General features: G+C 56.0%; 1 protein-coding gene across 3 annotated transcripts in view; it reads right to left on the minus strand.

Annotated features, from left to right (window-relative positions):
- Window positions 1–2,971: 2,971 nt before the first annotated feature.
- Window positions 2,972–27,012, minus strand: part of LOC140453833 (zinc-binding protein A33-like) — a 61,478-nt gene continuing 37,437 nt past the window's right edge. For 2 of the 3 annotated variants that reach the window (XM_072548716.1, XM_072548718.1), the window contains one exon: window positions 24,371–24,914. In XM_072548716.1, coding sequence (XP_072404817.1) covers window positions 24,382–24,914 — 533 coding nt within the window. In that variant the 3' untranslated portion in view covers window positions 24,371–24,381. Of the gene's footprint in view, window positions 3,157–24,370; window positions 24,915–27,012 lie in introns of those variants that run through there. The other variant, XM_072548717.1, reaches the window with a different exon arrangement.

The following is a 27,012-nucleotide window of genomic DNA, read 5'->3' on the forward strand; positions in this document are numbered from 1 at the left end:
GTATGTTAGTGGACGGAGTTGAGGGGGGAGGGAAGATAGTGGAGGGGGTTGAGGGGGGAGCAGTGTTAGTGGATAGGGTTGAGAGGGAGGGGTGTTAGTGGAGGGAGTTGAGGGGGGAGGGGTGTTAGTGGAGGGGGTTTGGGGGTGAGGGGTGCTGGTGGATGGGGATGAGGGGGAGGGGTGTTAGTGGAGGGGGTTGAGGGGGGAGTGGCGTTGGTGGATGGGGATGAGGGGGGAGAGGTGTTCGTGGATGGTTTTGAGGGGGGAGGGGTGTTGGTGAATGGGGTTGAGGGGGAGGGGTGTTGGTGGATAGGGATGAGGGGGGAGAGGTGTTAGTGGAGGGGGTTGAGGGGGGAGTGGTGTTGTGGATGGGGATGAGGGGGGGAGGGGTGTTTGTGGATGGTTTTGAGGGGGGAGGGGTGTTGGTGGATGGGGATGAGGGGGAAGGGGTGTTAGTGTATAAGGTTGAGGGGGAGGGGAGTTAGTGGAGGGGGTTGAGACGGGCGGGGTGTTAGTGGAGGGAGTTGAGGGGGGGAGGGGTGTTAGTGGAATAGAGGGGGTTGAGGGGGTGGACTGGAGGGTTGGAGGGGTCAGGCTGGAAGGTGAGGGTGAGGGAGAACAGCCCCTCGAATCTTCTCTGGAAGGGAGGCGTCAACAGCCAGGGTCGGAGGGCGAAGGTCAAGTGGGCCCCGCGAGAGAGAGAGTGAGGGAGAGAGAGAGAGAGAGAGAGAGAGGGAGGGAGAGGGAGACAGAGCGTGCTCTTGTGCCCCACTTCCTGCCCACTCGGAGGTTTGGTCATTTCCCCCTATCGGGACGGTTGGCGAATTGGTGGCGGGATTTGGAACCGGCCCCGGGGATCTTGCTGTGCGCCGTGACACCCCCCACCCCCCCCCAGGGTGGGGTGGTGACGGGAAGCGCGGGGAATTCACCGCTCCCTCTCTGACGGAGATCGGAAACCAAGTTTCCGAAGACTGGCAATCGCATTGGTGTTGGGCAACGTGACATCAGAGGCAATTTTCTGAGGGGAAACGTTGCCGAGGGAGAGAGAGAGAAAATAAAGTTGTATTTACCAGAAAGGTAGACGGTAAACTGTTGACACCAGCGACTTCGACAGGAAACAGTTTTTCCATTTGCTAATCAGGGCGCTTTGACCTTTTGAATGTTTGCTAAACGTGTCAATCTTATCACCCTATCAACACATCATTATGCACTATGTGACCACTCAGTTATGTAACTAGAGGCACAGAGAGTGACTCTATTCGAATACAACTGACCCAGCACCTTCTAATCACAACTTTCACGCTGACTGTGGTTTCCCCAGGATCCATTGGCAGTGGCTGGGTACCAAGACCTGCCCGTAGGTTTGGAACTCCTGGCCATCAGTGCCAAATCCCTGAGCCCACGATCCAGGTCAATGCTGGTTGGGACGTGACAGAGAGAGAGGCAGGCACTGTCGGAGGGTCAGCGCTGGGGGAGCGGGAATTGTCAGAGGGTCAGTGCTGGGGGCGCTGTCAGAGGGTCAGTGCTGAGGGAGTGGGCGCTGTCGGAGGGTCAGCGCTGAGGGAGTGGGTGCTGTGGGAGGGTCAGTGCTGAGGGAGAGGGCGCTGTCGGAGGGTCAGTGCTGAGGGAGCGGGAATTGTCAGAGGGTCAGCGCTGAGGGAGCGGGTGCTGTGGGAGGGTCAGTGCTGAGGGAGCAGGAATTGTCAGAGGGTCAGTGCTGAGGGAGTGGGCGCTGCCAGAGGGTCAGTGCCGAGGGAGTGGGCGCTGTCGGAGGGTCAGTGCTGAGGGAGTGGGTGCTGTTGGGGAGAGTGAGTACTGCCTCTCAGCTAAGATGAAACTGAGGTCTGCGCTCACGTGGAGTTAAAAGATCCTAAAGCTTGTACTGGAGACTCCCAGAGGGAGAAAAGGCCAGGGTCAATGATTCTCGCTCGCCTGGCCTCTGTCAGATGGCCATGATCACCCTACACCAGTGGACTGTTGGCTCGAATCATTCCATCTTTACAGCAGAGACTGCATTGCATGTATCACCTGGGCTGACTCACATTTCGGGACACCGTGCAGTGTGACAGGCGGTACACAAACGCACGGCCTTCGTTTGACAGCGGCCACGTCACTGGCTACTGACCCAGAGGGACCCGCGCTCTGAAGGGAGAGGTTCGAATCCCATCTGGAACAGTCTCCAAGGATGGCGGTTGAAACCCAGGCCCCAATCATTCCCGGGGAGTGACGGGTGGGCCCACAGGGAACTCCAGTCTCTGAGGGATCGACTCTGAGACAGCCACACGTGAGATATTCACCTCGTGAGGCAATAAGGAAGAGGGGACCGTTTCCAGGCTGGCCGTTGAATTGAAATTAAGTGAATTGAATTCATTGTCACGTGGACCGAGACACAGTGAAAAGCTTTGTCTTGCGAGCAACACAGGCAGATCTCAGAGTTAAGTCGCATGGATAAGTAAATAATAGGTAAACAGCGGCAAAAACAAAATCACAGGGACAGGCGAATGTTAAGAGTTTGTGAGTCCATTCAATATTCTAACAACAGGAGGGTAGAGGCTGTTCCGAAACCGGCTGGTGCATGTGTTCAGACTTCTGTACCTTCTCCCCGATGGTAGAGGTTGTAGAGAAACATTGCCAGGGTGGGATGGATCGTTGAGAATGTCGACGGCCTTTCCCTGACAGTGGGGCCTGGGAGATGGATTCTATAGATGGGTGGTTGGCCTTTGTGATTGTCTGAGCCGAGCTCACCACACTCTGTAACCATCTCCGATCTTGAATGGTACAGTTACCATACCAGGTAGTGAGACATCCAGACAGAACGCTCTCGATGGTGGACCTATAAAGGTTGGCGAGAGTATTCGCCGTCATGCCAAATTTCCTCAGCTGCCTGAGGGAAGAAGAGACGTTGTTGGGCCTTTGTAACCAGTGTGTCCACATGGAGAGTCCAAGAAAGCTTGTTGTGGATGACCACTCCCAGGAGCTTGACACTCTCCACTCGTTCCACCTCTGTGCTGTTAATGTGTAGAGGGGGCATGAGTAACATCCCGCTGAAAGTCAATAATGGGTTTCTTGGTTTTGCTGTATTGAGAGCGAGGTTGTTCTCAGTGCACCATTTTTCCAGGTCTTCCACCTCCCGTCTGTAGTCTGTTGCGTTGCCATCTGAGATTGGACCGACTATATCAGTAAACACACAGAAAACACTCTGTCCCAGACACCCTGACACTCCCCCTCTCACCCTATTACTCAACAAACAGTCTATACACATTCAGACAGGTGTAGGGGCTGGAGGGGGTGACAGAGATAGAGAGGAGGTGAAGGGGTTAGAGGGTGTGACAGAGATAGGGAGGGGGTGTAGGGGCTGGAGGAAGGGACAGAGATAGGGAGGGGGTGACAGAGATAGGGAAGGGGAAAGAGACCATGGAGTGATTTGAAAATGAGTTTGAGTTGAGAATGGTGGAACCGTATGTGTAGGCAGGTGTGAGACACACACACACACACACACATAGCAAGAAAACTGCTTTCTCTGACAACCAGAACAAGTGGCTGCGCTCAGTTCATTGCCCTGTCCTCAGGAACCTTGGTGTTTCCAAATTGTTCATAGAAATATAAAATCTATACCCACACAAGCTGTTTGTTGGGTAAATCTCTTGTCCAGATTCGTAGGTCACTGGCTCACCCCCCCCCCCAGAGAACCCCAGTTAAAGCTGACAATCCCAGCATAGTAAGGAAGCAGGCACTGTTGGAGGGTCAGCGCTGAGGGAGCGGGCGCTGTCGGAGGGTCAATGCTGAGGGAGTGGGCGCTGTCAGAGGGTCAATGCTGAGGGAGTGGGCGCTGTCAGAGGGTCAGCGCTGAGGGAGTGGGCACTGTCGGAGGGTCAGTGCTGAGGGAGCGGGCGCTGTTGGAGGGTCAGTGCTGAGGGAGCGGGCGCTGTTGGAGGGTCAGTGCTGAGGGAGTGGGCACTGTTGGAGGGTCAGTACTGAGGGAGTGGGCACTGTCAGAGGGTCAGTGCTGAGGGAGTGGGCACTGTCAGAGGGTCAGTGCTGAGGGAGTGGGCTCTGTCAGAGGGTCTGTGCTGAGGGAGCGGGCGCTGTTGGAGGGTAGGTGCTGAGGGAACAGGCACTGTCAGAGGGTCAGCACTGAGGTGGGGGAAACATTTCAAGAGCAAGCAAGTCTTTTGGCTGATAATTATCCCTCACACTACAACAAAGTGGGATCATTGGATGGTCATATTGGGCACTGACCCTCCAACAGCGCCCACTCCCTCAGCACTGACCCTCCGACAGTGCCCACTCCCTCAGCACTACCCCTCCCACAGCACCTGCTCCCTCAGCACTGACCCTCCAACAGTGCCCACTCCCTCACCGCTGACCCTCTGACAGTGCCCGCTCCCTCAGCACTGACCCTCCCGTTGCCCCTCCACCCGTGAGCCCATCGCTTCAGCGTCATCAGAGGGTTCTGTTACTGAGGGGAAACTGTGGGAAAAGCTTGAAGTATATGTGTCAGCGCTGGTATTCAGTTACTGACAGCAGTGAGCTGCACAGTTTCCCAGACTCGCATCGAAAGTCCCTGTTGTTACCAATAGTGAACAACCACCTCCTCAATAAGTGCTTACTGTAATCTTTCACCGAGACCGTGTGTGTATGTGTGTGTTTGTCTGTCTATCGGTGTTTTTTTTTGGCTAACAAAATCTGCTTAGCCGTGACTGTCCTTACTGGAATGTAGGGCCTGCCTCTGAATATCACTTTCGCCTGAATCTGTGACCTTCTCGTTTCCACAACACTTGTGAACGCTCTGACAGATTGCGATCTCCTTATTCAGACACTCAACCACCAAACCGCAGTCTTTCACACACTTTAAACAGCCTGACACACGCTATGCCAGACGCGGCAGAGGAAGAGGCCGTTCGGGAGGACGATGCCCCCCCCAAGGAGCTGCCAATCAGCTGAGTGCGGTGCCAATCGACACTGGGCAGGAAGGGGGGGTAGGGGGCTGCTTTGTCCCTGGACGGTGTCGAGCTTCTCGAGTGTTGTCGGAGCTGTCCCCCTCGTCCAGGGGCGAGTGGGGAGTATTCCCTCACCCTCCTGACTCATGCCTTGTCGATGGTGAGACAGGCTTTGGGGAGGGTGTCAGGAGGGGAGTTACTTGCTGCAGGATTCCCAGCCTCTGACCCTGCTCTTGTAGCCCCTGTGTGTTTATGGCTGGGTCCAGTTCAGTTTCTGGTCAATGGGAACCCCCAGGATGTTGATAGTGGGGGGGATTCAGTGATGGTAACACCATTGAACATCAAGGGGGTGATGGTTAGATTCTCTCTCAATGGGAACCCCCAGGATGTTGATAGTGGAGGGGATTCAGTGATGGTAACACCATTGAACATCAAGGGGGTGATGGTTAGATTCTCTCTCAATGGTAACCCCCAGGATGTTGATAGTGGGGGGATTCAGTGATGGTAACACCATTGAACATCAAGGAGGCAATGGTTAGATTCTCTCTCAATGGGAACCCCCAGGATGTTGATAGTGGGGGGATTCAGTGATGGTAACACCATTGAACATCAAGGGGGTGATGGTTAGATTCTCTCTCAATGGGAACCCCCAGGATGTTGATAGTGGAGGGGATTCAGTGATGGTAACACCATTGAACATCAAGGGGGTGATGGTTAGATTCTCTCTCAATGGTAACCCCCAGGATGTTGATAGTGGGGGGATTCAGTGATGGTAACACCATTGAACATCAAGGGGGTGATGGTTAGATTCTCTCTCAATGGTAACCCCCAGGATGTTGATATTGGGGGGGGGGGGATTCAGTGATGGTAACACCATTGAACATCAAGGGGGCGATGGTTAGATTCTCTCTCAATGGTAACCCCCAGGATGTTGATAGTGGGGGGATTCAGTGATGGTAACACCATTGAACATCAAGGGGGTGATGTTGGGACTTGCCCATGTTGGAGATGGTGATTGCCTGGCACTGCTCATTACTTGCCACTGCTCAGGCCACCTCTGGACCTTAACCTGGTCTTGCTACATTTGAACATGGATTCCTTCGGGGTCGGAGTAGGAAGCATCTGGTGCTGAACACTGTGTAGTCACGGACAAACCTCCACACCCTCTCATCTCAGCATGGAGGGAAGGTTTTGCCCTGTCCAGGAAGTGTTTGAAGGGGGAGGCACAGGGTAGAGGGAGCTTTACTCTTGTCTAACCCTGTGTTGTCCCTGTCCTGGGATGGAGGGGACAGTGTAGAGGGAGCTTTACTCTGTATCTAACCCCATGCTGTCCCTGGGATGGAGGGGACAGTGTAGAGGCAGCTTTACTCTGTATCTAACCCCGTGCTGTCCCTATCCCTGGGGAGTGTTTGATGGGGGGACAGTGTAGAGGAAGCTTTACTCTGTATTTAAACCTGTTGTTGTCCCTGTCCTGGGGGTGTTTGATGGGGGACAGTGTAGAGAGAGCTTTACTCTGTATCTAACCCCATGCTGTCCCTGTCCTGGGAGTGTTTGATGGGGGGGACAGTGTAGAGGCAGCTTTACTCTGTATCTAACCCCATGCTGTCCCTGTCCTGGGAGTGTTTGATGGGGGGCACATTGTAGAGGAAGCTTTACTCTGTAGCTAACGCAGTGCTGCCCCTGTCTTGGGAGTGTTTGCTGAGGGCACAGTGTATGGAGGGTTTCTGTACCTAACCCCGTGCTGTCCCTGTCCCTGGGATGGAGGGGACAGTGTAGAGGGAGCTTTACTCTATATCTAACCCTGTGCTGTCCCTGTCCCTGGGATGGAGGGGTCAGTGTAGAGGAAGCTTTACTCTGTATCTAACCCCGTGCTGTCCCTGTCCTGGGAGTGTTTGATGGGGGGATAATGTAGAGGGAGCTTTACTCTGTATCTAACCCCATGCTGTCCCTGTCTTGGGAGTGTTTGATGGGGGGGGACAGTGTAGAGGCAGCTTTACTCTGTATCTAACCCCATGCTGTCCCAGTCCTGGGAGTGTTTGATGGGGGGATAATGTAGAGGGAGCTTTACTCTGTATCTAACCCCGTGCTGTCCCTGTCCTGGGAGTGTTTGGTAGGTGGGACAGTGTAGAGGGAGCTACTCTGTATCTAACCCCGTGCTGTCCCTGTCCCTGGGATGGAGGGGTCAGTGTAGAGGGAGCTTTACTCTGTATCTAACCCCATGCTGTCCCTGTCCTGGGAGTGTTTGATGGAGTGATAGTGTAAAGGGAGCTTTACTCTGTATCTAACCCCGTGTTGTCCCTGTCCTGGGAGTGTTTGATGGGGTGATAGTGTAGAGGGAGCTTTACTCTGTATCTAACCCCGTGCTGTCCCTATCCTGGGAGTGTTTGATGGGGTGATAGTGTAAAGGGAGCTGTATTCCCAGTGTAAGAGTAAAGGAACATTTTCGCTCTGTTTAAAAGAGTTGGAGGGAAGGTGATTGATGAGGATTCTGATGGTGGGTTGGGTCACTGCAGAAGCCCAGTGAAGGGCACCTTCTCGGAACCGCACAGCTCAGATTTTGTGGGTATAACAGTGGTTCTGTTGGTTGTGGGTATCGGATCCTTTACATTCTCCAGTAGCTGTCCCAGCGTGTGCCGACTTGTGACACCGAGGGGGATTCGGAGTAGTCTGCTGGCCATTTTTGATTATGATGTCCTTCAGGTACAGCAGAGTGACCAGCGCCTCTGGGTGTGTTGCGTCTTCCCATTGCCTAAGTCCTAGTGGGCGGAGCTTTTTGGGGTCCCCGATTGCTTTTAAAGACATGGCGTTCATTTATGAATTTGGGCAGTGCCAGGGTGCTCCAGTGGCTCACTCGAATAATGTTCTGAAGCAGTCTGCGGGTGGCGGGATGGTTACTGTGATGGCTGACTACTTATAGAGAGATGTACAGCACGGAAACAGACCCTTGGGTCCAACCCGTCCATGCCAACCAGATGTCCCAACCTAATCTCCCAACCTAATCCAGTCGCATTTGCCAACGCTTGGCCCCAAATCCCTCCAAACCCTTCCTATTCACGTCCCCATCCAAATGCCTCTTAAATGTTGCCATTGTACCAGCCTCCACCGCTTCCTCTGGCAGCTCATTCCATACACGTACCACCCTCTGGGTGAAAAGGTTGCCCCTTAGGTCTCTTTTATATCATTCCCCTCTCTCACCCTCAACCTATGCCCCTCTAGTCCTGGATTCCCCCGACCCCAGGGAAAAGACTTTGCCTATTAATCCTATCCATGCCCCTCATAATTTTGTAAACCTCTATAAGGTCAGCCTCAGCCTCCGACGCTCCAGGGAAAACAGCCCCAGCCTGTTCAGCCTCTCCCTAATAGCTCAAACCCTCCAACATCCTTGTAAATCTTTTCTGCACCCTTTCACAACATCCATCCCACAGTGGGAGAGAGAGGGGGGGCACTTGAACTGAACACAATATTCCAAAAGTGGCCTCACCAATGTCCTGTACAGCCGCGACCTGACCTTCCAACTCCTGGACTCGAACAAACTGTGGACGCTGTTGATCAGAAATGAAGGCAGAAGCAGCTGGAAAAGTTCAGCACGTCAGGCAGCAGCTCACAGAGCCCCTACAGGGTGGAAACAGGCCATTCGGCCCTACAGGTCCACACTGACCCCTCTCAAGAATATCCCATCCAGACCCATTCCTCTGCCCTATTACTCTACTAATGCACCTCGGCTACACATCCCTGGGCACTATGGGACAATTTAGCACGGCCAATCCACCCTAACCTGCACATCCCTGGGCACTAAGGGACAATTTAGCATGGCCAATCCACCCTAACCTGCACATCCCTGGGCACTATGGGACAATTTAGCATGGCCAATCCACCCTAACCTGCACATCCCTGGGCACTAAGGGACAATTTAGCATGGCCAATCCACCCTAACCTGCACATCCCTGGGCACTATGGGACAATTTAGCACGGCCAATCCACCCTAACCTGCACATCCCTGGGGCACTATGGGACAATTTAGCATGGCCAATCCACCCTAACCTGCACATCCCTGGGCACTATGGGACAATTTAGCATGGCCAATCCACCCTAACCTGCACATCCCTGGGCACTATGGGACAATTTAGCATGGCCAATCCACCCTAACCTGCACATCCCTGGGGCACTATGGGACAATTTAGCATGGCCAATCCACCCTAACCTGCACATCCCTGGGCACTACGGGACAATTTAGCATGGCCAATCCACCCTAACCTGCACATCCCTGGGCTCTATGGGACAATTTAGAATGGCCAATCCACCCTAACCTGCACATCCCTGGGCACTATGGGACAATTTAGCATGGCCAATCCACCCTAACCTGCACATCCCTGGGCACTATGGGACAATTTAGCACGGCCAATCCACCCTAACCTGCACATCCCTGGGCACTATGGGACAATTTAGCATGGCCAATCCACCCTAACCTGCACATCCCTGGGCACTACGGGACAATTTAGCATGGCCAATCCACCCTAACCTTCACATCCCTGGACACTACAGGACAATTTAGCATGGCCAATCCACCCTAACCTTCACATCCCTGGACACTATGGGACAATTTAGCATGGCCAATCCACCTTAACCTGTACATCCCTGGGCACTATGGGACAATTTCCCATGGCCAACCCACCCTAACCTGCACATCCCTGGGCACTACAGGACAATTTAGCATGGCCAATCCACCCTAACCTTCACATCCCTGGACACTACAGGACAATTTAGCATGGCCAATCCACCCTAACCTTCACATCCCTGGACACTATGGGACAATTTAGCATGGCCAATCCACCTTAACCTGTACATCCCTGGACACTATGGGACAATTTCCCATGGCCAACCCACCCTAACCTGCACATCCCTGGGCACTACGGGACAATTTCCCATGGCCAATCCACCCTAACCTGTACATCCCTGGGCACTACGGGACAACTTAGCATGGCCAATCCACCCGAACCTGCACATCCCTGAGCACTACGGGACAATTTCCCATGGCCAATCCACCCTAACCTGCATATCCTTGGGCACTACTGGACAATTTAGCATGGCCAATCCACCCTAACCTGCACATCCCTGGACACTATGGGACAATTTAGCATGGTCAATCCACCCTAACCTGCACATCCCTGGGCACTATGGGACAATTTAGCATGGCCATCCTGAAGAATCCTGAAGAAGGGCTTATCCCCAAAACGTTGATTCTCCTGCTCCTTTGATGCTGCCTGACCTGCTGCGCTTTTCCAGCAACACATTTTTAAGCTCTGATCCCCAGCATCTGCCGTCCTCACTTTCTCATCGTTGTTTTCTCCTGAGGGGGACCCAGATAAGGTGAATAGCAAAAGGGTCTTTTCCCTGGGTACGAAACTAAGGGGCACATTTTTAAGGTAAGTGGAGAGAGATTTAAAAAGAACATGAAATGTAACTTTTCTCCACACAGCGGTTGGTGTGTGGAATGCACGGCTAGAGGAAGTGATAGATGCAGGTACCATTACAACATTGAAAAGATATTTGGATAAATACGTGACTAGGAAATGTTTGGAGGGATATGGGCCAGGGGTAGGCAGATGGGACTAGTACAGTTTGGGGATTATGGTCAGCACAGGCTGGTTGGGCCGAAGGGTCTGTGTGTCCGTGCTGTATGATCAATGCACTGACCAATGATGACAGGCTTACCACCCCTGACACACACACAAGACACACTGTCACTCACACACACACACACACACACACACACACAAGACATACTGTCACTCACACACACAGATACACTGTCACTGACACACTGACACACACACAGACACTCAAGACATATTGTCACTGACACACAGACACACACACGCACTCACATACGCACATAGACATTCACACACTGACACACACACGCATTGACACTCACAAGACATACTGTCACTCACACACAGACATAAACACACACACTTTCTCACTCACACACACTCACAGACACACTCATTCACAGACACAGACACACACACACTCACAGAAACACACTCTGATGCACAGACACACGTACCCTCATTCAAAGACATACACAGACACATTCACAGACCCACACTGGCACACTGTCATGCACAGACACACACATGCAGAGACTTTCATTCACAGACACACTCACAGATACACACACAGTCTCACACACTCATTCACAGACACACTCAGATACACACACAGACATAAACACTCACAGACACACACATGCAGATACACACTCATTCAAAGACACATTCACAGATGCACACACAGACACATACACACACACACTCTCAGACACACACACACGCTCTCAGACACAAACACACGCGCGCTCTCAGACACACACACGCGCGCTCTCAGACACACACACACGCGCTCTCAGACACACACACACACGCGCTCTCAGGCACACACACATGCGCGCTCTCAGACACACACACACACACGCGCTCTCAGACACACACACGCGCGCGCGCGCTCTCAGACACACACACACGCGCTCGCACACACACAAGCGCGCTCTCAGACACACGCACACACACACAAACACACACGCTCTCAGACACACACACGCACGCTCTCAGACACACACACACTCTCAGACACACACACACGCGCTCTCAGACACACACACACACACGCGCGCTCTCAGACACACACACACACGCGCGCTCTCAGACACACACACACGCGCGCTCTCAGACACACACACACGCGCGCTCTCAGACACACACACACGCGCGCTCTCAGACACACACACACGCGTGCTCTCAGACACACACACGCGCGCTCTCAGACACACACACACACGCGCGCTCTCAGACACACACACACGCGCGCTCTCAGACACACACACACACACACGCGCGCATTCATACACACACACACACGCGCGCTCTCAGACACACACACACACACGCTCTCAGACACACACACACACGCGCTCTCAGACACACACACACACACTCATACACACACACACGCGCTCTCAGACACACACACACACACACACACTCATACACACACACGCGCTCTCAGACACACACACACACACACTCATACACACACACACGCGCTCTCAGACACACACACACACGCGCTCTCAGACACACACACATGCGCGCGCTCTCAGACACACACACACGCTCTCAAGACACACACATACGCGCTCTCACACACACAAGCGCGCTCTCAGACACACGCACACACACACAAACACACACGCTCTCAGACACACACACGCACGCTCTCAGACACACACACGCACGCTCTCAGACACACACACGCGCTCTCAGACACACACACGCGCTCTCAGACACACACACACACGCGCGCTCTCAGACACACACACACGCGCGCGCGCTCTCAGACACACACACGCGCGTGCTCTCAGACACACACACACGCGCGCTCTCAGACACACACACACGCGTGCTCTCAGACACACACACACGCGCGCTCTCAGACACACACACACGCGCGCTCTCAGACACACACACACGCGCGCTCTCAGACACACACACACGCGCGCTCTCAGACACACACACACGCGCGCTCTCAGACACACACACACACACACACACGCGTGTGCTCTCAGACACACACACGCGTGTGCTCTCAGACACACACGCACGCTCACACACAAACAAGCGCGCTCTCAGACACACGCACACACACACGCGCGCTCTCAGACACACACACGCGTGCTCTCAGACACACACACGCGTGCTCTCAGAAACACACACACGCGCGCTCTCAGAAACACACACGCGTGCTCTCAGTAACACACACACACACACGCTCTCAGACACACACACACGCGCTCTCAGATACACACACACGCTCTCAGACACACATGCGCGCGCTCTCAGACACACACACACACACACGCGCGCTCTGACACACACACACGCGCGTGCTCTCAGACACACACACACGTTCTCAGACACACACACACATACACGCGCGCGCTCTCACACACTCACCCACTCTCAGACACACACACGCGCGCTCTCAGACACACACACACGCGCTCTCAGACACACACACACGCGCGCGCTCTCACACACTCACCCACTCTCAGACACACACGCGCGCGCTCTCAGACACACACACACGCGCTCTCAGACACACACACACGCGCTCTCAGACACACACACACACGCGCTTTCAGACACATACGCGCTCTCAGACACACACACACACACGCTCTCAGACACACACTCACCCACTCTCAGACACACACACACACACACACACAAGACATACTGTCACTCACACACACAGATACACTGTCACTGACACACTGACACACACACAGACACTCAAGACATATTGTCACTGACACACAGACACACACACGCACTCACATACGCACATAGACATTCACACACTGACACACACACGCATTGACACTCACAAGACATACTGTCACTCACACACAGACATAAACACACACACTTTCTCACTCACACACACTCACAGACACACTCATTCACAGACACAGACACACACACACTCACAGAAACACACTCTGATGCACAGACACACGTACCCTCATTCAAAGACATACACAGACACATTCACAGACCCACACTGGCACACTGTCATGCACAGACACACACATGCAGAGACTTTCATTCACAGACACACTCACAGATACACACACAGTCTCACACACTCATTCACAGACACACTCAGATACACACACAGACATAAACACTCACAGACACACACATGCAGATACACACTCATTCAAAGACACATTCACAGATGCACACACAGACACATACACACACACGCTCTCAGACACACACACACGCTCTCAGACACACACACGCTCTCAGACACAAACACACGCGCGCTCTCAGACACACACACGCGCGCTCTCAGACACACACACACACGCGCTCTCAGACACACACACACACGCGCTCTCAGGCACACACACATGCGCGCTCTCAGACACACACACACACACGCGCTCTCAGACACACACACGCGCGCGCGCGCTCTCAGACACACACACACGCTCTCAGACACACACACACGCGCTCGCACACACACAAGCGCGCTCTCAGACACACGCACACACACACAAACACACACGCTCTCAGACACACACACGCACGCTCTCAGACACACACACACTCTCAGACACACACACACACGCTCTCAGACACACACACACACACGCTCTCAGACACACACACACACACGCGCGCTCTCAGACACACACACACACGCGCGCTCTCAGACACACACACACGCGCGCTCTCAGACACACACACGCGCGCTCTCAGACACACACACGCGCGCTCTCAGACACACACACACGCGTGCTCTCAGACACACACACACGCGTGCTCTCAGACACACACACGCGCGCTCTCAGACACACACACACACACACGCGCGCTCTCAGACACACACACACACACGCATTCATACACACACACACACGCGCGCTCTCAGACACACACACACACACGCTCTCAGACACACACACACACACGCGCTCTCAGACACACACACACACACTCATACACACACACACGCGCTCTCAGACACACACACACACACACACTCATACACACACACGCGCTCTCAGACACACACACACACGCGCTCTCAGACACACACACACGCGCGCGCTCTCAGACACACACACACGCTCTCAGACACACACATACGCGCTCTCACACACACAAGCGCGCTCTCAGACACACGCACACACACACAAACACACACGCTCTCAGACACACACACGCACGCTCTCAGACACACACACGCACGCTCTCAGACACACACACGCGCTCTCAGACACACACACACACGCGCGCTCTCAGACACACACACACGCGCACGCTCTCAGACACACACACACGCGCGGGCTCTCAGACACACACACACACGCGCTCTCAGACACACACACACGCGCGCTCTCAGACACACACACACGCGCGCTCTCAGACACACACACACGCGCGCTCTCAGACACACACACACGCGCGCTCTCAGACACACACACACACACGCACACACACACGCGTGTGCTCTCAGACACACACACACGCGCTCTCAGACACACACGCACGCTCACACACAAACAAGCGCGCTCTCAGACACACGCACACACACACGCTCTCAGACACACACACGCGCGCTCTCAGACACACACACGCGTGCTCTCAGACACACACACGCGTGCTCTCAGAAACACACACACGCGCGCTCTCAGAAACACACACGCGTGCTCTCAGTAACACACACACACACGCTCTCAGACACACACACACGCGCTCTCAGATACACACACACGCTCTCAGACACACATGCGCGCGCTCTCAGACACACACACACACACACACGCGCTCTGACACACACACGCGCGTGCTCTCAGACACACACACACGTTCTCAGACACACACACATACACGCGCGCGCTCTCACACACTCACCCACTCTCAGACACACACACGCGCGCTCTCAGACACACACACACGCGCTCTCAGACACACACACACGCGCGCGCTCTCACACACTCACCCACTCTCAGACACACACGCGCGCGCTCTCAGACACACACACACGCGCTCTCAGACACACACACACGCGCTCTCAGACACACACACACACGCGCTTTCAGACACATACGCGCTCTCAGACACACACACACACACGCTCTCAGACACACACTCACCCACTCTCAGACACACACACACAGACACGCGCTCTCAGACACACACACACACGCGCTCTCACACACACACACACGCTCTCAGACACACACACACGCTCTCAGACACACACACACACACGCGCGCTCTCAGACACACACACACACACACACACGCGCTCTCAGACACACACACACGCTCTCAGACACACACACACACACGCTCTCAGACACGCACACACTCTCATACACACGCGCTCTCAGACACACACACGCGCGCGTGCTCTCAGACACACACACACGCTCTCAGACACACACACGCGCGCTCTCAGACACACACACGCGCGCTCTCAGACACACACACACACACACGCTCTCAGACACACACACACGCTCTCAGACACACACACACGCGCGCGCTCTCACACACTCACCCACTCTCAGACACACACACGCGCGCTCTCACACACACGCACACACACACAAACACACACGCTCTCAGACACACACACACGCGCGCTCTCAGACACACACACACGCGCGCTCTCAGACACACACACACACACGCGCTCTCAGACACACACACACACGCGCGCTCTCAGACACACACACACGCGCACTCTCAGACACACACACACGCGCTCTCAGACACACACACACGCGCTCTCAGACACACACACGCGCTCTCAGACACACACACGCGCTCTCAGACACACACACACACACACGCTCTCTCACACACACACACACGCTCTCTCACACACACACACACGCTCTCTCACACACACACACACACACACGCGCGCTCTCAGACACACACACACACGCGCGCTCTCAGACACACACACACACTCTCAGACACACACACGCGCGCTCTCAGACACGCTCACATGCTCTCAGACACACACACGCGCGCGCTCTCAGACACACACGCGCGCGCTCTCAGACACACACACACGCGCGCTCTCAGACACACACACACGCGCGCTCTCAGACACACACACACGCTCTCAGACACACACACACGCTCTCAGACACACACACACGCGCGCGCTCTCACACACTCACCCACTCTCAGACACACACACGCGCGCTCTCACACACACGCACACACACACACACGCTCTCAGACACACACACACACACACGCGCGCTCTCAGACACACACACACACACGCGCGCTCTCAGACACACACACACACACACACGCACTCTCAGACACACACACGCGCGCTCTCAGACACGCTCACATGCTCTCAGACACACACACGCGCGCGCTCTCAGACACACACGCGCGCGCTCTCAGACACACACACACGCGCGCTCTCAGACACACACACACGCGCGCTCTCAGACACACACACACGCGCGCTCTCAGACACACACACACGCGCGCTCTCAGACACACACACCCACGCGCGCTCTCAGACACACACACGCTCTCAGACACACACACACGCTCTCAGACACACACACACACACACGCGCGCTCTGACACACACACACACACGCGCGCGCTCTCAGACACACACACACACGCGCACGCTCTCACACACTCACCCACTCTCAGACACACACACGCGCGCTCTCAGACACACACACACGCGCTCTCAGACACACACACACGCGCTCTCAGACACACACACACACACACGCGCGCTCTCACACACTCACCCACTCTCAAACACACACACGCGCGCTCTCAGACACACACACGCGCGCTCTCAGACACACACACACGCGCGCTCTCAGACACACACACACGCTCTCAGACACACACACACACGCGCGCGCTCTCACACACTCACCCACTCTCAAACACACACACACGCGCTCTCAGACACACACACACACGCGCTCTCAGACACACACACACACGCGCGCTCTCAGACACACACACACGCGCTCTCAGACACACACACACGCGCTCTCAGACACACACACACACGCGCGCTCTCAGACACACACACACGCGCTCTCACACACACGCACACACACACAAACACACACGCTCTCAGACACACACACGCGCTCTCAGACAGAAACACGCGCACTCTCAGACACACAAGCGCGCTCTCAGACACACGCACACACACACAAACACACACGCTCTCAGACACACACACACGCGCTCTCAGACACAAACACGCACTCTCAGACACACACACGCGCACTCTCAGACACACACACACGCGCACTCTCAGACACACACACACGCGCACTCAGACACACACACACACGCGCACTCTCAGACACACACACACACGCGCACTCTCAGACACACACACACACGCGCACTCTCAGACACACACACACACACGCGCACTCTCAGACACACACACACACGCGCTCTCAGACACACACACACACGCGCTCTCAGACACACACACACACACGCTCTCTCAGACACACACACACACACGCTCTCAGACATACACATACACGCTCTCAGACACACACACGCTCTCAGACACACACACGCTCTCAGACACATACACACACGCGCACTCTCAGACACACACACGCGTGCTCTCAGAGACACACATGCGCGCGCTCTCAGACACACACACGCGCGCGCGCTCTCAGACACACACACGCGCGCGCTCTCAGACACACACACGCGCGCGCTCTCAGACACACACACGCACGCGCGCTCTCAGACACACGCGCGCGCGCTCTCAGACACACACGCGCGCGCGCTCTCAGACACACACGCGCGCGCTCTCAGACACACACGCGCGCGCGCTCTCAGACACACACACGCGCGCGCTCTCAGACACACACACACGCGCGCGCTCTCAGACACACACACGCGCGCGCTCTCAGACACACACACACACACACACGCGCGCGCTCTCACACACTCACCCACTCTCAGACACACACACGCGCGCTCTCACACACACAAGCGCGCTCTCAGACACACGCACACACACACAAACACACACGCTCTCAGACACACACGCGCTCTCAGACACTAACACGCACTCTCAGACACACACACACGCGCACTCTCAGACACACACACACGCGCGCTCTCAGACACACACACACGCGCTCTCAGACACACACACACACACGCGCTCTCAGACACACACACACGCGCTCTCAGACACACACACGCGCACTCTCAGACACACACACACACACGCACTCTCAGACACACACACGTGCACTCTCAGACACACACACACACGCGCTCTCAGACACACACACACGCTCTCTCAGACACACACGCTCTCAGACACACACACACACGCTCTCAGACATACACATTCACGCTCTCAGACATACACACACACGCTCTCAGACACACACACACACGCTCTCAGACACATACACACACGCTCTCAGACACACACACACACGCTCTCAGACACACACACACGCGCACTCTCAGACACACACACACGCGCACTCTCAGACACACACACACACGCGCACTCTCAGACACACACACACACGCGCACTCTCAGACACACACACACGTGCACTCTCAGACACACACACACACGCGCTCTCAGACACACACACACACACACGCTCTCTCAGACACACACACGCTCTCAGACACACACACACACGCTCTCAGACATACACATACACGCTCTCAGACATACACACACACGCTCTCAGACACACACACACACGCTCTCAGACACACACACACACGCTCTCAGACACACACACACACGCTCTCAGACACATACACACACGCGCTCTCAGACACACACACACACACGCGCACTCTCAGACACACACACGCGTGCTCTCAGACACACACACGCGCGCGCTCTCAGACACACACACGCGCGCGCGCGCTCTCAGACACACACACGCGCGCGCTCTCAGACACACACGCGCGCGCTCTCAGACACACACACACGCGCTCTCAGACACACACACACACGCTCTCAGACACACACACACACGCTCTCAGACACATACACACACGCGCTCTCAGACACACACACACACACGCGCACTCTCAGACACACACACGCGTGCTCTCAGACACACACACGCGCGCGCTCTCAGACACACACACGCGCGCGCGCGCTCTCAGACACACACACGCGCGCGCGCGCTCTCAGACACACACACGCGCGCGCTCTCAGACACACACGCGCGCGCTCTCAGACACACACACGCGCGCGCTCTCAGACACACACACGCGCGCGCTCTCTCAGACACACACACACACACGCGCGCGCTCTCAGACACACACACACACACACACACACACACGCGCGCGCTCTCACACACTCACCCACTCTCAGACACACACACGCGCGCTCTCACACACACAAGCGCGCTCTCAGACACACGCACACACACACAAACACACACGCTCTCAGACACACACACACGCGCTCTCAGACACAAACACGCACTCTCAGACACACACACACGCGCGCTCTCAGACACACACACACACGCGCGCTCTCAGACACACACACGCGCGCTCTCAGACACACACACGCACTCTCAGACACACACACACGCGCTCTCAGACACAAACACGCACTCTCAGACACACACACACGCGCGCGCACTCTCAGACACACACACACGCGCGCTCTCAGACACACACACACACGCGCGCTCTCAGACACACACACACGCGCTCTCAGACACACACACACGCGCTCTCAGACACACACACACGCGCTCTCAGACACACACACACACACACGCTCAGACACACACACACACACACGCTCTCTCAGACACACACACACACGCTCTCTCAGACACACACACACACGCTCTCAGACACACACACACACGCTCTCAGACACACACACACACACGCTCTCAGACACACACACACGCGCTCTCAGACACACACACACACGCGCGCTCTCAGACACACACACACGCGCTCTCAGACACACACACGCGCGCTCTCAGACACACACACGCACTCTCAGACACACACACACGCGCTCTCAGACACAAACACGCACTCTCAGACACACACACACGCGCACTCTCAGACACACACACGCGCGCTCTCAGACACACACACACGCGCGCTCTCAGACACACACACACACGCGCGCTCTCAGACACACACACACACGCGCGCTCTCAGACACACACACACACGCGCTCTCAGACACACACACACGCGCTCTCAGACACACACACACACACGCTCTCTCAGACACACACACACACACGCTCTCTCAGACACACACACACACGCTCTCTCAGACACACACACACACGCTCTCAGACACACACACACACACACGCTCTCAGACACACACACACACGCTCTCAGACACACACACACACGCTCTCAGACACACACACACACGCTCTCAGACACACACACACACACGTGCACTCTCAGACACACATACACACACGCGCGCTCTCAGACACACACACGCGCGCTCTCAGACACACACACGCGCTCTCAGACACACACACGCGCGTGCTCTCAGACACACACGCGCGCGCTCTCAGACACACACGCGCGCGCTCTCAGACACACACGCGCGCGCTCTCAGACACACACACACACGCGCGCTCTCAGACACACACACACACGCGCGCTCTCAGACACACACACACACGCGCGCTCTCAGACACACACACACACGCGCGCTCTCAGACACACACACACACGCTCTCAGACACACACACGCGCGCTCTCAGACACACACACGCGCGCTCTCAGACACACGCGTGCTCTCAGACACACACACGCGCGCTCTCAGACACACACACGCGCGCTCTCAGACACACACACACGCGCTCTCAGACACACACACACACGCTCTCAGACACACACACACACACGCTCTCAGACACACACACACACACACACGCGCGCGCTCTCAGACACACACACACGCGCTCTCAGACACATACGCGCTCTCAGACACACACACACGCTCTCAGACACACACTCACCCGCTCTCAGACACACACACTCACCCACTCTCAGACACACACACGCGCGCTCTCAGACACACACACGCGCTCTCAGACACACACACACGCGCTCTCAGACACGCGCTCTCAGACACACACTCTCAGACACACACACACACGCGCTCTCAGACACACACACGCTCTCAGACACACACACACACACGCTCTCAGACACACACTCACCCACTCTCAAACACACACACACACACGCGCTCTCAGACACACACACACACGCTCTCAGACACACACACACACGCTCTCTCAGACACACACACACGCTCTCTCAGACACACACACACACGCTCTCTCAGACACACACACACACACGCTCTCAGACACACACACACACGCTCTCAGACACACACTCACCCGCTCTCAGACACACACTCACCCGCTCTCAGACACACACACACACGCGCACTCTCAGACACACACACACGCGCACTCTCAGACACACACACACGCGCACTCTCAGACACACACACACGCGCACTCTCAGACACACACACACACGCGCACTCTCAGACACACACACACACGCGCACTCTCAGACACACACACACGCTCTCTCAGACACACACACGCTCTCTCAGACACACACACACGCTCTCTCAGACACACACACACACGCTCTCTCAGACACACACACACACGCTCTCTCAGACACACACACACACACACGCTCTCTCAGACACACACACACACGCTCTCAGACACACACACGCGCGCTCTCAGACACACACACGCGCGCTCTCAGACACACACACGCGCGCTCTCAGACACACACACACGCGCTCTCAGACACACACACGCCACTCTCAGACACACACACACGCTCTCAGACACACACACACGCGCGCTCTCAGACACACACGCGCGCTCACACACACACAAACACACACGCGCTCTCAGACACACACACACACGCGCGCTCTCAGACACACACACGCGTGCTCTCAGACACACACGCTCTCAGACACACACACGCACTCAGACACACACACGCTCTCAGACACACACACGCGCGCTCTCAGACACACACACACGCGCTCTCAGACACACACACACGCGCTCTCAGACACACACACACGCGCTCTCAGACACACACACACACGCGCGCTCTCAGACACACACACACGCGCTCTCAGACACACACACACGCTCTCAGACACACACACACGCGCGCGCGCTCTCACACACTCACCCACTCTCAGACACACACACGCGCGCTCTCAGACACACACACACGCGCTCTCAGACACACACACACGCGCTCTCAGACACACACACACGCGCTCTCAGACACACACACACGCGCTCTCAGACACGCGCTCTCAGACACACACACACACACGCTCTCAGACACATACGCGCTCTCAGACACACACACACGCTCTCAGACTAACATTCACCCACTCTCAGACACACACACACAGACACGCGATCTCAGACACACACACACACGCTCTCAGACACACACACACGCACACGCTCTCAGACACACACACACGCTCTCAGACACACACACACACACACACGCGCGCGCTCTCAGACACACACACACGCTCTCAGACACACACACACGCGCTCTCAGACACACACACACGCGCTCTCAGACACATACGCGCTCTCAGACACACACTCACCCACTCTCAGACACACACACACGCGCTCTCAGACACACACACACACGCGCTCTCAGACACACACGCGTCTCAGACACACACACACGCTCTCAGACACACACACACACACACATGCGCGCGCTCTCACACACTCACCCACTCTCAGACACACACACGCGCGCTCTCAGACACACACACGCGCTCTCAGACACACACTCTCAGACACACACTCTCAGACACACACTCTCAGACACACACACACACGCGCTCTCAGACACATACGCGCTCTCAGACACACACGCGCTCTCAGACACATACGCGCTCTCAGACACACACACACACACGCTCTCAGACACACACTCACCCACTCTCAGACACACACACACACACGCGCTCTCAGACACACACACACACGCTCTCAGACACACACACACACGCTCTCAGACACACACACACACGCTCTCTCAGACACACACACACACGCTCTCTCAGACACACACACACACACGCTCTCTCAGACACACACACACACGCTCTCAGACACACACACACACACGCTCTCTCAGACACACACACACGCTCTCAGACACACACACACACGCTCTCAGACACACACACACACGCTCTCAGACACACACACACACGCTCTCAGACACACACACACACGCTCTCAGACACACACACACACACGCTCTCACACACTCACCCACTCTCAGACACACTCACACACACACACGAACAATGTGAGGGCACATGCAGGAGCCAACATCGGGAAAACAGTTTCCCTGGGTAAACATGTGCGCGGTGTGGTCAGGGGTGGGACGCCCACCTCATCACCACCGTGCCCTTTGGGGAAAAGGGAGGCGGTGGTGAAAAAAATTGGCTGCAGGCATTGCCCACGAGAGAAGCAGCCATCGCATCCCCAGGGGGGCAGGAGCAGCAGGAGTGTGTTATCTCCAACCACCCCCCCTCCACCCCCACCCCCACCCCCACCCCCCTTAAAGGGGCAGGCACCAACAATCTCTCCACGGATACCAATACATAGAAAACCTTATCACTTTTACTTATTGACTCATGTAGCGTGGGGGGGGAGAACGTTCTTGGAGGGCGGGCAAGGGGAGGTGTGGGGGTGGGTGGGGGGGGGGGGGATAAAGCTCTGTCAGTAGTGGCAAAGTCGGAGGGTACTGTCCACACCCATGCAGGGGCTGAAGAAGGGCACCACGGGGCTGCGGAAGGTGACATCGAAGCTGCACAGGAGCGCCATGCAGTTGGCATCGTAGAAGGACAGCTGACCCGCCTCAAAGTCCAGGTAGACGCCCACCTTGGCGAGCTCGGTGTCCACCGACAGGGGGCGCCGCTGCTCTCCGTTCTCCCAGTAGTCCAGCAGCCGGCAGATGCTCCAGTAGCCGTGCGCCGGGGTCAGCTTGACGCAGCCCTGGCGCGGGCTGTGCACGCAGGTGACCCCCAGGTGCCAGGAGACGGAATCGGTGACGTCCACCTCCCAGTAGCGGCGGCCCGAGGAGAAGCGGGCGCTGGCCAGCACAGCCGGGAAGAGGTCAAAGCGCCCCGGGTCGCCCGGCGCCGCTTCCAGGTCAGGGGTCGCCGAGCGGGACCACTCCACGAGGGTGTAGTCTCTGTTGAAGCGCAGGCTGACGTGGGCAGACTTGGGGTCAAAGTAGAGATTCGCTGGGCCTGTGAGTTGTTGGGGGGGGGGGGGGGGAATAAAACGGCACTAATGAGGGGAGAAGGTTACGTTACCTCCCCCCCCCCCCCCCACCCCTCCCCGCCACCCAGATGCCGACGGCAGAGGGAGTCCACTCTGCGTTGTAGCCCAGAGTTACACAGAGAACGATGAGATGTGGCTTCCAGCCTTCAACCCACAGCCTATTCCCTGCCTCTGTTACTCCCTCTCTTTCCATCTTGCTCACTCTCACTCCTCTCCTTGACACCCCTCCGCCCACTCTCCCTCATCGTTCCCCCTCCCTTTTGCCCCTTCACTCTCTCCCTTCCCATTCTCCCCTTTCACCGTCCTCCCCTTCTCTTTCTCCTTCCTCCTCTTTCTCATCTCTCCCTCTCTCTGTTACCCCCCTCCTCATCTGTCTCCCTCTTGCCCCCTTCCACCTCTCCCTTTCGCCCCTCCCAGTCTCTCCCTCCCACCGCCCTCTGCCACTTGCCCACTTTCTCCCCCCCAACTCTCTCCCTTTTTCCTCACTCTCTCTCTCCTTCCCCCTCCCTCACTCACTCTCTCTCGCCTTCCCTCCCCTCACTCTCTCTCTCTCCTTCCCCCTCCCTCGCTCACTCTCTCTCTCCTTCCACCCCCTCTCTCCCTCTCTCTCTCCTTCCACCCCCTCTCTCCCTCGCTCGCTCTCCTTCCCCCTCCCTCACTCTCTCTCCTTCCCCCTCCCTCACTCACACTCTCTCTCTCTCCTTCTCCCTCCCTCCCTCTCTCTCTCCTTCCCCCTCCCTCACTCTCTCTCTCTCCTTCCCCCTCCCTCACTCACTCTCTCTCCTTCCCCCTCCCTCGCTCGCTCGCTCCCTCTCTCCTTCCCCCTCCCTCTCTCTCCTTCCCCCCCCTCACTCCCTCTCTCTCGCCTTCCCCCTCCCTCACTCACTCACTATCTCTCTCCTTCCCCCTCCCTAACTCACTCTCTCTCTTTCCCCCTCCCTCACTCACTCACTATCTCTCTCCTTCCCCCTCCCTAACTCACTCTCTCTCCTTCCCCCTCCCTCACTCACTCACTCTCTCTCTCTCTCTCCTTCCCCCTCCCTCACTCCCTCTCTCTCTCCTTCCCCCCCTCCCTCACTCCCTCTCTCTCCTTCCCCCCCTCACTCACTCACTCTCTCTCTCCCCTTCACCCCCCTCACTCACTCTCTCTCTGTCCCCTTCACCCCCCTCACTCACTCTCTCTCTCTCTCTCTCCTTCCCCCTCCCTCACTCCCTCTCTCTCTCTCCTTCCCCCCCTCCCTCACTCCCTCTCTCTCTCCTTCCCCCCCTCACTCACTCACTCTCTCTCTCCCCTTCACCCCCCTCACTCACTCTCTCTCTCTCCCCTTCACCCCCCTCACTCACTCTCTCTCTCTCTCTCTCCTTCCCCCTCCCTCACTCACACTCTCTTTCTCATTCCCCCTCCCTCCCTCCCTCACTCTCTCTCTCTCTCCTTCCCCCTCTCTCCCTCACTCTCTCTCTCTCTCTCTCTCTCCCCTTCGGTCCAACCCGTCCATGCTGACCCAGATATCCCAACCCAATGTAGTCCCACCTGCCAGCACCCGGCCCATATCCCTCCAAACCCTTCCTATTCATGTCCCCATCCAGATGCCTCTTAAATGTTGCAATTGTACCAGCCTCCACCACTTCCTCTGGCAGCTCATTCCATACACGTATCACCCTCTGTGTGAAAAAGTTGTCCCTTAGGTCTCTTTTATATCTTTCCCCTCCCACCCTAAACCTATGCCCCTCTAGTTCTGGACTCCCCCCATCCCAGGGAAAAGACTTTGCCTATTTACCCTATCCATGCCCCTCATGATTTTATAAACCTCTATAAGGTCACCCCTCAGCCTCCGACGCTCCAGGGAAAACAGCCCCAGCCTGTTCAGCCTCTCCCTGTAGCTCAAACCCTCCAACCCTGGCAACATCCTTGTAAATCTTTTCTGAACCCTTTCAAGTTTCACAACATCTTTCCGATAGGAAGGAGACCAGAATTGCACACAATATTCCAACAGTGGCCTAACCAATGTCCTGTACAGCTGCAACATGACCCTCCCAACTCCTGTACTCAATACTCTGACCAAT

This window comes from Chiloscyllium punctatum, chromosome 28 (genome assembly GCF_047496795.1).
Source record: "Chiloscyllium punctatum isolate Juve2018m chromosome 28, sChiPun1.3, whole genome shotgun sequence".
NCBI lineage: Eukaryota > Metazoa > Chordata > Chondrichthyes > Orectolobiformes > Hemiscylliidae > Chiloscyllium > Chiloscyllium punctatum.